Below are 14,793 nucleotides of genomic sequence, written 5' to 3'. Positions count from 1 at the left end.
TTTAACGTCACAAACTCCCCCCTATCAGAAGGCTAGGATGGTGCCCCTCACAGAGGACTTTGTAGCTTGGAATTTAATGAACCATGCCCTTGGTTCAACTTTGCCGGTGACAGGGTTCAAACCACAATTCTCTCGACCTTCGCCACATGTAACAATGCCCTAACCTGCTCAGCCATAATTTAACCAATGAACCCCTGTTGTCAAATGAATCACCAACTTAGAGGAGGCCTTTCCTTTTCATTTCCCCTTCGAGTTTAGTATGCCCAACGACTTGCACACTTGTTAGACTCCTTTGTCCATGTTTCAAGTTGGGTCGGGTGGATCACTGACCTAAATGACGCTCCTCCATGCCCATTATAGCAAAGTAAGAACCTTCTGTTGGAAACTCACTGGCCAAGTGGGTTTGGGCATCATTACCTGTGGCGATGGTGGTTCGAATCCTGCCACCAGCAAAGTTGAACCAAGGGCATGGTTCTTTAAATTCTAAGCTAAAAAGTCCTCTGTGAGGGGCATCATCCTAGCCTCCCGATAGGGGGGTAGTTTGTGACGTTAAACCAAATCATCATCATCATCAAGAACCCTCTGTTGATGAGGTAACTGGTTTTGCTAAGAAATTATAAAGTGATACTTTAAGCCAGTTTATTTCAGTTTGGCTATAAATATTTCCCCTCTCCCCTAGTAAGAGAGGTAGCCAGCCAAGGCATATACCTAACCCCAACCATGTGGATAAAGGGTCATCAATGTCTCCTGCCCACTGCTGGGTCAGAAGCAACACAAGAAGATATATCACAACTATGAACAAATATTAAATGATATGGTTTAACATCACAAACTCTCCCATATTAGAGGGCTATGACAGTGCCCCTCACAGAGGACTTTGTAGTGTGGAATTTAATGAACCATGCCCTTGGTTCAACTCGCCAGTGTCAAGATTCGAACCGCTATCCCGTCGACCTTCACCACAAGTAACAACGCCTTAACCCATTCAGCCAGCAAGCTTCCAGTACTTAAAATAGTACTGTCAATGACTATTTCTTAATATTCACATATAAACCACTCAATATAACACATATAATACTATATATAACTAATATATAACAGTATACGTTACACTATAACACACTCACCATATTGAAAAAGACCTTCAGTTTGTCATCTGTGAACTGTGAGGATCCTGTGTTGAATTGAGAGAATCCTGTGTCAGGGTCAAATCCAACATGTGTAACATGTTTGAAATCAGTTGGCATACCAATCTGATCCTTGCTGTAAATGAAATAATACAATGAATTAAAGAAAATTCAACCCGTGAATACATACATATACCAAGGCTTTTTCCCCCTTCCAAGGGAGGTAGCCAAAAAGGGAAAGGCATAAAAACACTCCCACCCATTTCATCCCTAAATACCCTCCACACCCCTCCCACCTTTCCTCTCATCTGAGCACCTCCTGGATGACGGGTCATCCCTGCACCCTGCCCACCGCCCTGGGTCAGAAGCAGTGTCGCAAGACACAGCACATCCACAGCAAGGCCGCTTCATTTAATCGGCGACCCCCCCTCTCCGTCCCCCTTTGCATATAAGGCGAGGACGGGGAGAAATCCCTTCGGGCTGCGTCAAAATTTACTCACACATACTACCCCACCCCCCCGCCCATTCCTCCTCATGCAGTCACAACATCATCCATATACAACCCGTGAATGACAATGAAATAAATGACCAAATATCTACTCTCTGTAACTTCTTTCCTTGTACAACTGCATCCCCAAGTTCCATACATACATATATAGTGTGGAAATGGTGCAAAATGTACATATAAATTTCCATGATTACCTTTTAATAAACATGAGGTTTCTACATGAGGGGGATGGAGGGGGGGTGGGGTCACTGAATAAATGAAGCAGCCTTGCTACAGATGTACTGTGTCTTGCTGCATTGCTTCTGACCCAGAGCAATGGGCAAGATGCAGGGATGACCCGTCATCCAGGAGGAGCCAGGGAGGGGTGATGGATGGGAGTGGAGTGGGTGGGGATGAAACAAGTGGAAATGGAATTATGCCTTTTGACTTTGGCTACCTCCCTTGTAAAGGGGGAAAAGCCCTTGGTATATGTATGTACCTTTCAATATATTCAGAAAAACATCCTGAATGTTTTACCTGAGCTTAGCTCTTCCTTTGTTCTTTCCTTTAGTACTCTTTTTGCTTTTGTTGGGTTCAAGATCTCCCTGGGATTGGTATGCCTGATTCTGTGTTTGAGGCAGCTGGAACTGTGGCTTTTGTTGTTGTGGAAGTGGAGAATGCTGCTGCTGGTGCTGCTGCTGTTGCTGCTGCTGTTGTCTACGTCGTTCTGTATAAGTAAAAGCACAAAACATAGAGCAACAAGATGCTGATAAGAGAAGCATGTTCAATGCTTTTAATTTCCTAATAATTTTGATTAACACCATCCCATATACCTTTCCAACTACATTTAACAGACTGATCCTTCTAAAGCTACTACACTCATATTTGCCTCTCATTCCTTTGCATAGCAGAACTCCTCCAGTCCTTTGGCAAACTCCTCTTCCTGAGGCATCCATTTAACAATCTGACAAGTCAATCCACTCCATGTGACACCAATCTCACCCGGACACCTTACCAGCTTTCACCACTTTCAATGTTCTTCGTATCTCCTCTTTATTTCAACAGAAAAATGCATATATTTTCACTATTTCATTTATCTTTTATTCATTTCATTTTTCATTTATCTATTTCATTATCCTTCTGAGGCTACTCCCCATCAAGCTCAAGTGCATCCCTGTACTATTACCTTTGCAACCTGCAATTTGATACAAATATTGAATGCTCATTTTTATCACTAGTTACCCCTTACCTTCTTTCTTTCGCTGTTTAGCACCAATTCGTTCCTGGATGGCTGAATGGAATAACTTTGCCTCCTGTTCATTAGCAAAATTCAACCCAATCATCTGATCCTGAAATATGAAGTACATTTTATAAGGTTACCTTCCATACATCTACATTCAATTCAGTGCTTCATCTTTTAGCATTTTTCTTGCTTTATTTTTTTTTTTCTGGGGGGGAGTGGGCTAGGTATCAACAACAGGTACCTGAAAGTGATGGTCTTATGGAAAGGAATCTGAGAGAATCTTCTACCTCCAACACTAAACTCCATCTGAAGGGACTGGTATTCAGTCTCTGGACAGAGTTCAAGATATCTCTCCACCAATTTGAACAAACATTTTTCCTCCTTTTTTTTCACATCATGAAAACTGACAACCAGCAACTGTTCTCCTCTTCCTACTAATTAGTGAAACATACACATACCCACACAAATACACAACAGACATCAGCCATCCTTTCTTTCCCAAGAGACACCAACAGTAGCTGCATATGGTGGTTCTACAAGATGGTTGGGAGAATCCATGAAACTTTCTATTTCCAGACTAGGCCCTGGATATCTTTCTATGAAATTAAACTATCTCCCCCCACCCCACCTTTTGCAAGTGAAAAGATGTTCCCCTTTTCTTTCCCCCATTCCTACAATGAGCTTGATACATTGGGACAACCAGTGTTTATTCTGAGAGAAATCTATCTGAGGGCCTGAAGATTCCAGCAGGGTACTGTGGGTGCAAGGACCACTCCTGGCAACTGCAAGACTATAAGTTTCAAGCACAGTAAAACTTGGCCAACAGTTACTATTATCAATAATAATTTCATTAATGCAAACCCTGCAGCACCATAGTTACTAGTAACAGCTCTCAAGAACTCCCATATATCTCTCTGGGAGGAAAATCTGGACTGTCTGTGTTGTATTTGTGTAGAACTGTTTCTGTCACCAGCTGAAAGTAGTATTAAGATAGGAGGTAGGAAAGCAGTTGTCAGCTATCAGTTCTTCTCATATAAAAAAGGAGGAGAAATAAAGGATATCTGTTGAGGAAGGAAGGGAGAAAACAGAAGACAGGGGTGAATGGAGAATGGTTGTGTATGAATGATGCTGTGATACATGAAGGAAATGGGGGGAAAGGGGAGGGAGTGGTTATACATGAATGATATTTTGACGCAGCCTGAAGGGATTTCTCCCCATCTTCTCTTTTTCTGCATGAGGGGACAGAAAGGGAGGGGTCACCAATTAAATGAAGCAGCTTAGCTGTGTCTTGCTGCATTGCTTCTGACCCAGGGCAATGGGCAAGATGCAGGGATGACCCATTATCCATGAGGAGCCAAGAAAAGAGGGAGGGAGGGAGGGAGGGGTGGTGAATGGTAGTGGAGTGGATGGGGATGTAATGAGTGGGAGAGGAATTATGCCTTTTTGACATTGGCTACCTCCCTTGTAAGGGGGAAAAAAGTCTTTAGTATATGTATCACTACATGAAATAATACATGTACCATCAATCACTCCACTGCCCCAATGGCCATCAGATTGGCCCATAAGTCACTTTAGAAGAGATAATGTGTTAGGTGTCTTGGTAGAGAGAGTGGAGCAGTGCAGGATGAGGTACTGTGTGTCTTTTGTGTGGTGATCCCATCTATGGCAATTAAAGTATGTGGGCTATTCTGTGTTAGTACCATTTCAATGCTGGGTGATAGACTGAATGTAATGCCAGTGTATTTCTTGCTTGTGGATGGGATTTCTCTGCTGGAGTGATGGCTACTTTGTGATCTATGTTTTTTTAATGGACATGTTGTGAGGGGTGCTGTAGATGTTGGAGTAATACTATGATTTTTTCTCTTGTTTAATTCAGTTAGCTGTGCTTATGTAATGCATTGAGAAAGATGGTTAGGTTTGACAGCTCTTGTGTAGAACTGTACCTATCCTTTTCATGTGCTGTTTTATATCTTGAATTAATAAGTACTTGTATTTACCATTTCTGAGTACTGGACTTTGACCTTGCGGCCAAACTTCCATGAACCTTCAAGGTTCCCATCAATTTCCCAGTTCTTCTGCATCTCTGCCCATCTTCTAGTTCCTGACAGCAGAGGAAAGCAACCCCCACACTTAAGTACACTATCCATACTTGAACTTTTTTCCCGTGACATTCTTATGGTGTGGTGTCTTGCCCTATGCTTTGCAGTCTTCATATCTGGACCAGCATCAGTGCAAGGTATAGTATAAACAGGTTTACAGGTTTCACACACGCATGTGCACTCGCAGTTCTGGAATGTGCCAAATTTCTCTTGCTCTTTATGGCAAGTGTGGGTAAAACTGTTTGCATTTCCATCTTTGGAATTCTCTTCCACATCTACCTGCCACTGGATCACATCATCTACAACAAACTGGAATTTTGCACCATCAATAATATCCAAAGCCTCATTTTTAGAAGCTAAAGAACTGTCACTTTTTGATCTCTGCATCTTGAACAATTTAATTTGCTCCTCTCCAGTGAATGCAAATCCTTCTCAAATAACCCTGAAGTTATTTAGTGTTTTAATACTATGCACAATACCAATATGTTCACAAATTATTCACTTCCATATTATGAGTTGTATCCTTCACAAACACTCATTCAGTAATGCCAAATCAATATCTGAAATATGATTCTCTTATATGCTTATCACCAGACTAATTTGACCTGCTGACATTATCACCTACATATTATCTGTGTGGTCCTTCCTCATTGTTTCACAATGCACACAAACAATATCCAGATAATGTAATCAAAAAGGTGCTACAGTGATTATTATATGGATGTATTGTAAAGTACGGATGGAAAGTTGTAAAATACTGCTGGGGTTGTTTTCATGCCACATTTACTAGGTATAGTTTATATGACGTGATGTGAAGGTGTAGGTGGATGTGAGGGCTCTTCCATCAAACTGCTTAACATTCTCATGTGCTGCTCTATGGGATGGACTTTGGTTGCTGAATATAGATGTTCTATTAGTATCATTCTAATGCAGCCAGTTATTATTCTTAATGCTTTAGTTTGTGTTGCTTCTAGGATGTCTTTGTTTTCTTGTTTGATACCAAGCTTTGGATACATAGTTAAGCATACTCTTACAATTGTTTTATATACAATAATAGCATTTTTTCTGCTGTCCAAATCCTGTCTGCCACTGTTACAAACATGTTCAGTTTATACCTTCAAGCTGTGAGGTCTTTAATGTAACTGATGAAGGTTAAGTGTGAATCAAATGTCATGCCAAGTACTTTTGGGTTTTTGTCCTATAGAAGTTACATATATATAGGCTTTTTCCCCCTTACAAGGGAGATAGCCAGCCAAAAAACAAAGGAATAGAAACCACTCCCACCCATTCCATCCCCAACCTACTCCACTCCCCTCAACTCTTATCTTGGCACCTCCTGGATGACAGGTCATCCCTGCACCTTGCCCACTACCCTGGGTCAGAAGCAGTGTCGCAAGACACAGCACATCCACAGCAAGGCCACTTCATTAAATCTGCAACCACCCCTCTCCTTCCACTCATACAGAAAAGGAGAAGATGGGGAGAAATCCCTTTGGGCTGAGTCAAATTATTTCTCACACATACTACCTCACCCTCTATACCCCAGCCACTCCCTTCATACATCACAGCATCATCTATACACAACTATTCTCCATTCACCCCTATCTTCTGTCCTCTCTCATCCTTCCCCAACAGGCATTCCTCTCTTTCCCAATGCTCCTTTTACCCCATCCATCCATCTCATCCTAGGTTGACTCCTCATGTTCACTCCTTCCACACCTCTTTTACTAATCTTTCTTCACTCATTCTTTCCATGTGTCCAAACCATCAAAACACTCATCAACCCTATCTCCCAACTCCTCTCCACTCCCATTCTCCTCCTCACCTCCTCATTTCTCACGCTATCCAGCCTAGTAACCCCCATCATACTTCTCAGGCACCTCATCTCAAACACATTCAAACTCCTCCTCTCTTATGTTCCATATTTCTCCCCCATACAGTGATGTCAGCACAATCACTCCTTCATACAATCTCCTCTTAGTATCCATTTCCAAATGTCTATTTCATATTAGACTTTTTAATCCCCCAAGGTATTTACTCGCTCCTCTCAATCTACATTCTACCTCCTCCCCCACTCCTCCCTTTCCTGCCACATTCACACCCAAGTATCTAAAACTATCCACTTCCTCCAGTCTCTCTCCCTTAATACTCATTTCCAGTCTGTTGTCACTTTTTCCCCTTGTACATCTCATCTCCTTACTTTTACCCACATTTATCTTCAACTTCCTTCTTTCACACACCTTCCCAAACTCTGTCATTAACTTCCTCAATCCCTCCTTTAATTCTGCTAGATACGCAGTATGGTCCGCAAACAACAACTGGCTTATCTCCCACTTTTCTCCATTTTCTTTAACCATCTCTAATCCCTGACCCACTACCCTTGCATTCACCTCTCGCACCACCCCATCCATATATAAATTGAACAGCCAGGGTGACATAACACATTCCTGACAAAGTCACACCTTTACCTCTACTGCTCTTGTAAAAACTCTTGACTGTTCTTAAAAGCTTTCCTCCTATCCCATATATTTACAATACCTCCCACAGTGCCTTCTTGTCTACCCTGTCATAAGCATTTTCCAGATCCATAAAAGCCAAAAAAACATCCTTACCTTTTCCTATAGCTTTCTCACATATCTGTCTTACCACAAAAATCTGATCTATGCAACCCCTACCTGTCCTAAACCCACATTGTTCATCACCAATTACTCCCTCTGTTCCTCTCCTAATCCTCTCAATCAAGACCCTCCTAAAAGCCTTCCCAACTACACTACTTCTTCCCTCTTCCCTTGTAAAGTAGAACTATAGAAGTTAACCATTTAATATGACTGTTGGGTGTTCTTTAGATTCATGGTAATCTGAGGTAAGCAACATCACTGAAGACTGGATGATGGAGATATGTTTTAAGTCAGCCATAATTCTAGCTTACTGAGGTAAAGTCATGTGTTTCTGGCTGATATATTGTAGTTGCAGTGCAAGGATATTATTGTTAAGTCATCTGTATATGTGAGAAATTATATATATTGCTCTGGGTTTGTGGTGGGACAGATCATGTGTGAATAGATCAAATAGCATTGCTGACAGTACAGTACTACACCTTGGAGGACTCCATTGTACCATCTTTTGATTCCCAACAGATAGTTGTTTTGAGATACACTACATTCTCTGCCAGCTCCAAAGTTTGTCAACCATTTTTTGTCATTGCTGAACATTTCATTTTCTTTGATTTTTGATGGGTGTGAAAAAGGCTTCAAGCAAGAGGGGAATGACTGTTGAGCAATGAAGGAAGAAGGCAGGAGATACAAGTAAGTGGAGAATGATTGTGTATGAAGGGATTTCTCCCCCATCTTCTATATGAGGGGACAGGGGGAGGATTGCCGATTAAAGCGGCCTTGCTGTGGAGGTACTGTGTCCTGCTGCACTGCCTCTGACCTTGGCAGTAGGCAGGATACAGAGATGACCCTTCATCCATGAGGAGCTAAGATGAGAGGGAGGAAAGGGTTGTGGATGGGGGTGAAATGGGTGGGAGTGGGTCTGTACTTCTGACTTGGCTACCTCCCTTATAAAGGGGAAGACGCACTTGGCATTTAGATAAATAGATGATCTTTTTAGACAGGTTATGTCTAGAGACTGTCAAATGCCTCAATAATATCTACTACCAGTATTACTGTACTGCCAATATTTGTTGGGTAAGGTTTGTGAACAGTGTGATGGAGTGGCCTTTGAATCCATACTAATTTAGTGAAATAGATGTAAGTGTTCTGATTCTTTCCACCAATTTAGATGGTAGAAGGAAGCTCGCTGGACGAGGGTTGGTGTGCTGTTACTTGCAGTGAAGGTTGAGGGGTTGGCAGTTTGAACCCTGCCACAGGTAAAGTTGAATCAAGGGCAAGGTTCATAAAATACCATGGCACAAAGTTTTCTGTATGGGGCAGTCCTAGCCTCCCCCTCAAAAAAAGGGGGGATGGTGGGAATTGTGACGTTAAACCATATCATCATCACAGACGAGATAATGGAGAGGAGAGATGTAAGATGCTGTGTTCTCTAGTGGTTTATTTGGTTTCAAGATGAGGATATGTATGCTCTCTTCTAGATTGCTGGGATGCTACTGTGTAACACGGAATTGTTACATATATCTGTTAGGGCTTTTATTGTTACTGATCCCATATGTTTCCGATAGTAGTCTGTTATCTTATCTGGGTCCTCTGTGCGTGAGCTTTTGTTTCTTGATGGCATTTTCTGTGCCTCTGCTAGAGAAGAGTTGGGGTAGCTTCTATATCTAGTTTTATCTACATATTTTTTATTGGTTTTCTTGTTTTCTGATGTATGTGTTTGAAGCTTGTTTTGGAGAAATACTTCTTTATGATAGTGCATTATTGTTTTGGTGATGGCATTTTGTTTGGTATTAATTCAACTGCATCATCATTGTGTGGAGGATTAATGTTACTGGTTTTTATTTCTTATTTTTTTTCCTACTGTACTCCATCTTTTTTCTCTTTTTTTTTTAATAACAATTTTTCCTGTTTTTTTTTTTTTATTTGTGATATCATAATCTTGTTGCTGAAGCTGTCTTTTTCTTGTTATGATAGCTTATTTCTTTTAACATTCACATATTATTATTACATAAGCAGTTTCTGATGTGGAAAGTTGCGTGAAGGGGAGACGTGGATGGAGTGAAACTGAAGGGATGACAAAAAATGAGATGGATGGATATGGTGAAAGGGGCTCTGTGCTAGGGAGGAATGCCTGTTGAGCAGGGAAGGGAAAAGGCAGGGGAAAGGTGTAAGTGGAGAATGGTTGTGTATAGATGATATCTTGACACAGCCTGAAGGGCTGACCCTGTTTCCTCTATTTTCCACATTAGGGGACAAGGAGGAAGGGTTACTAGGCCCTACTCTAGATGTGCTGTGTTTTGCTGTATTACTTCTGACCCAGGGATGGTGAGGACCCTTCATCCATCAAGGGCAGAGATGTGAGGGAAACAAGTGGGTGGTGGATAGCAGAATGGATAGGAATGGGTGTCTGCCTTGGCTGGCTTAATCCTTTATAAGAGGAAAGAGGCTCTTGGTAGGTAGCTAGATAGATAGACCATGTGTTGATTAATATCTGCAATGGCAGTTTCATGAAGTTGTGACCAATTTTGTTTCACAAAACGTGCTGCTACATGTGTCGCATTTTGAGTGGTTACCAGTATCATCCAAAGTAAAGTGATTTCATGCATTACCACTAGATCACTTCAATTGTGTGCAAGCTATCTAGCACATGATATGGTAATGCCATTTGTAGATTACCATCTGTTGCAGTAACATCTTTTTTTATGTGAAAGTTGTGTGTATCATATATTGAGTGATTACCAGTATTACTCATATTAAAGTGATGCCTTTCTGTGTTAACTGTGAATCATCTGAATTGTCAGTATATCATCAAGCATCCAACATGGTACATTACCTCACTACTGCCGAGATATTTTACATAATTTGTGTTGGTTTGGATCTTACAAGCAAAGGATCACAAAGGATTACAAAGGAGGAGCATGCCGACAGTAGACCTTTTGGTCCATAACTAGGTCGGATGCGAAAAAAAAATGATAACAGCATAAATAATAGTAAACAAAATAAGTGAATAGGAATGATTAATCGATAAACAAACAGAAAAATAGTGAATAGTAATAAATTGGCAGATAAATAATAATAAATTAAAATCAAGAAAATAATAATAAACAGACAAATAATAACAAAAAAACAAATAATATAAAATAAATGGCAGGTATTACAGCATATTGTTTAGGTATATATCTAAACGAGTCTTAAAGCTTCGAACTGAACTACATTGCACTCCCTCTGCAGAAGTTTATTCCATTCATTTACTACACGGTTGGCAAAATTGTTTCTACCCACTTCCAAATTAAATCTATTTCCTGACAGTTTTAGGCCATTATTTTTTGTCGGATTCTCATTCAGTGTAATAATTTTGTCACTTCTGATGTTGTCAATTCCCTTTAGAATCTTAAAGTATCAAGTCACCTCTGAGTCTACGCTTTTTTAGGGAAAACAGATTCATATGTTTTAGTTGATTTTCGTATGATTTATTTTTGATATTTGGAATAATTTTGTGTCTCGCCGTTGTACATTTTCCAATCTGTCAATGTTTTAATGAGATTCGGTGACCATACGGAAACCGCATATTCCAAATGTGGACGAACTAACGATTCATATAGCTTGTTAATGAAAGATGGACTTTTGAAGTCAAAAGCATATACGAGTGTACACAATTCTTAAGCTTTGTGGATATTAATGTGTCATGTTAGACAGTTTTAATATAGTTTGGAAAAGATTCCAGTCTCTTTAGCAAATTATGGAGGGATGTTGTTTCAGGTGCAGTGTGATTATTTTCTAAGAAGAGAAGTAGGAGAGTAGGAGGTTGCTGCCAGGAGTTGTACAGGTTGAGCATTCTAGCAGAATGGGGTATTGTCCAAGGGTGTACCACACAGGCAGCTAAGGGATGATCTTTTCTGACATTTGTCCTCCAAGACCACCACTCTCTGTGAATAGTGCCAATAAAGGTAAACATTCAAAAAGCAGCTTCACTTTGCAGTCACTCACCTCAGCTTCAAATTGATGAAAAAAGGACTTGGAGTCATGGTAGGTGAACTGGTTGTATTGTTCCTGCTCAAACACCTTCTGACCAGCCATAAGATCCCATACCTGATGAACAAGAAATACCACTTTTGATTACAACAATGCAATTTCATTATTAGTAGCATTATATGTGTATTTACCTAGCTGTATTATACGGGAAGGGAGCTATGCTCGTGGTGACCCGTCTTTGTATCTTTCAGCATCAAGTTTTTTCTTAAAATCTTGAACTGTGTGTGTGTGTGTGTGTGTGTATTTACCTAGTTGTATTTTATGGGAAGGGGAGCTATGCTCGTGGGGTCCCGTCTTCATATCTCATTTTATCTAAACTATTTTTAAATTCATGTATTGTTTTTGCACACACCACTTTCTCATCTAACTTGTTCCAACTGTTTATTACTCTGTGAGGAAAGCTGTTCTTTTTCAAATCTCTTCTATAGCTGTCTTTTTTTATTTTATTTCCGTGTCCTCTTGTATTTCTGTCATCCCATTTTATCAGATTCTCTCTATCAGTAATTTCCATGCCTTTCATGATTCTGTAAATAGCTATCAAATCTCCTCTCTCTCTTCTTTGCTCTAGTGTCTGTAGTTCAAGTTTTTCTAGTCTCTCTTCATATGATAGTTTTGAGAGTGTTGGTGCCAATTTTGTAATTGCTCTTTGTATTCTTTCAAGTTTTTTTATACATTTTTTTTGTACTTGGTGACCATATCGTTGCTGCATATTCCAATCTTGGTCATATCAGGGTGATTAGGATTTTCTTCACCATTTCTTCATCCAGGTATGTAAATGCAACTTTGATTGTTCTTATTAAATTATAAGTTTCTCCAAAAATCTTATTTATATGTTTCTCAGGTGACATATTATTCATAACAATGACTCCCAGGTCCTTCTCATTTTCTACTTTTTTTATTCCTTCTTCTCCCAATTTATATGCTCCTGTTATTCTGTTTTTGCTTTTTCCAAACTCCATTATACTACACTTTTTTGTATTGAACTCCATTTCCCACTTCCTACTCGATTCCTGTACTTTATTTAGATCTTTCTGTAGTGATTCACAATCTTCTTCAGTTTTCACTCTTTTCAGTAGTTTTGCATCATCTGCAAAGAAGCTCATATAGCTTTCAATTCCTTCATCCACATCATTAATATATATAGCAAACATTATTGGGGCCAGAACTGTTCCCTGCGGAACACCGCTTATTACTTCATCCCATTTTGAGTGCTGGTTTCTTATCACTACTCTCATTTTTCTTTCTTGTAAAAAGTCTTCCATCCAATTTAGTAGTTTTCCCTGTATTCCTCCTTCAGTTTCTAATTTCTTAAGCAACTTCTTATGTGGTACTTTGTCAAAAGCTTTCTTTAGGTCTAGAAATGCACAGTCCGCCCATCCATCTCTTTTTTGTATTATATCTATTAAACCTTGAATAGAAACATATTAAATTGGTGACGCATGATCGTCCTTGTCTGAATCCAAATTGCCTTGGATTTAACACTTTGTTTTTTTCTAAATATTTTACCCATCTACTTTTGATAATTCTTTCACAAATTTTTGCTATTGTACTTGTTAGAGAGACTGGTCTATAGTTGGTAGGTTCTTCTTTATTTCCTCCTTTATATATAGGTACTATATTTGCTTTTTTCCAATCTTCTGGAACTTTTCCTTCTTTCAAGGAACTGTTTAGTATGCTATGTATTTTGTCTGCCAGTTCATTCCTGCATTCTTTCAGAATCCAGTTTGCTATTTCATCTGGTCCATGCGATTTTCTGACATCAAGATTACTCAAGTGTGTTAATATTTCATTCTTTGTTACTTCTATTTCTTCCATAGGGGGGACTTTCTCTTTCCATTCGTTCTCTTCAGGTTGTATGTTCTCCCTTGTAAACACTGATTGAAAATGTTTGTTCATAATTTCCGCCATTTCCATTTCCTCAGTGTATTCAACTCCCCCTTGTCTTAATTTCTCCAAGTCTTGTTTGTTTTTCAGTTTATTGTTTACAAATCTGTAGAATAGTTTTGGTTGATCTTTACACTTTTCTATGACATCTTTTTCATATTTTCTCTTTTCCTCTCTGCACGTTTGTACATATTCATTTCTATAACAGGTATATATTTTCCATTTTTCAGGTCTGTCTTTTTTCCATTTGGTCCAGGCTTTGTCTCTTTTGTCTTTTAACTCCCTACAACTTTTGTTGTACCAGCATTTTACATATTCTTTTTCTTGTTTTTGTCTTGGGACATACTTTTCCACTCCTTTTTTGTATATTTTTGTCAAAATATTCCATTTCTCTTCTACTGTTGTTTCTTCTTTGTATATTTCTTCCCAGTTTTCTTTTTGAAAGAATTCTCTTATTTTATCAAAGTTTGTTTTTTCATACATTCTTCCTTTTCTATATTGTTAATTTCTTTTCATATATTTTTCATCATTAAGTTCCAGTTCAATCAATATGTGGTCACTTTTACTTATTGGTGTTTTATATTCAATCTTGTCCACTATTCTAGGTTCAGATGTAATTATTAGGTCTAGTCTCGATGGCTCTTCTTCATTTCTATACCTAGTGTTCTCCTGTATCCATTGTATCATTGTATAGTCAGTAATCATCTCAAGTAGAGCGTTTCCCCATGAGCCGTCTCCACCCTTTACTGTCATTTCTTCCCAGCAGATTTCTTTGCAATTAAAGTCACCCATCATAACTATTTTTCCTCCATCTTCCATTATCTTATTTAATGCTATCTTTGTGTTCTCTAACATACTTTTATGTTCACTCTCTTCCCATGAGGCTGTTTTCGGGGGCACATAATTTATCACAAACTTTCTGCTCTTCTTATCTCTGTCTTCTACTTCCATCATTATCATCTCTACTGTATTCTTTCCATATGTGACACCCTTCACGTTTATATCCTTCTTAGTCAGGAACATAACTCCACCCCCTTGCTTTTTCTCTCTGTTTCTAATCCAATAATTATATGCATCATGTCCTACACTGTTGGGTGGTAGTGGACCTTTTAATTTTGTTTCTACAATTCCCATTATGTCTGGTTCTTTTTCCTTCAAATAATCATTCAGCTCATTCAATCCTGTTATCAATCCATCTATATTTGTGTAAGACACTCTTAGTTTTCTGCCACTTCCATTGTGTTCTCTGTTTCTCTTTTGTTTTTCTCTTGTATGTCGACTTTCTTTAGTTTCATATTCACTACTC

The 14,793-nt window shown here is 39.2% G+C and overlaps 1 protein-coding gene across 2 annotated transcripts in view; it reads right to left on the bottom strand.

Annotated features, from left to right (window-relative positions):
* LOC143039439 (uncharacterized) overlaps nt 1-14,793 on the bottom strand; it is a 40,079-nt gene that overhangs the window by 12,434 nt on the left and 12,852 nt on the right. The window contains exons 4-7 of one of the 2 annotated variants that reach the window (XM_076209487.1): nt 11,559-11,660; nt 2,864-2,963; nt 2,152-2,341; nt 1,128-1,263 (exon numbers count right to left, since the gene is read on the bottom strand). In XM_076209487.1, coding sequence (XP_076065602.1) covers nt 1,128-1,263; nt 2,152-2,341; nt 2,864-2,963; nt 11,559-11,660 — 528 coding nt within the window. Of the gene's footprint in view, nt 1-1,127; nt 1,264-2,151; nt 2,342-2,863; nt 2,964-4,854; nt 5,480-11,558; nt 11,661-14,793 lie in introns of those variants that run through there. The other variant, XM_076209486.1, reaches the window with a different exon arrangement.

This window comes from Oratosquilla oratoria, chromosome 26 (genome assembly GCF_046742065.1).
Source record: "Oratosquilla oratoria isolate Oo_2021 chromosome 26, ASM4674206v1, whole genome shotgun sequence".
Lineage (NCBI taxonomy): Eukaryota > Metazoa > Arthropoda > Malacostraca > Stomatopoda > Squillidae > Oratosquilla > Oratosquilla oratoria.
Note: the sequence above shows the minus strand (reverse complement) of the source record. Positions and strands in the feature narration are given on the sequence as shown.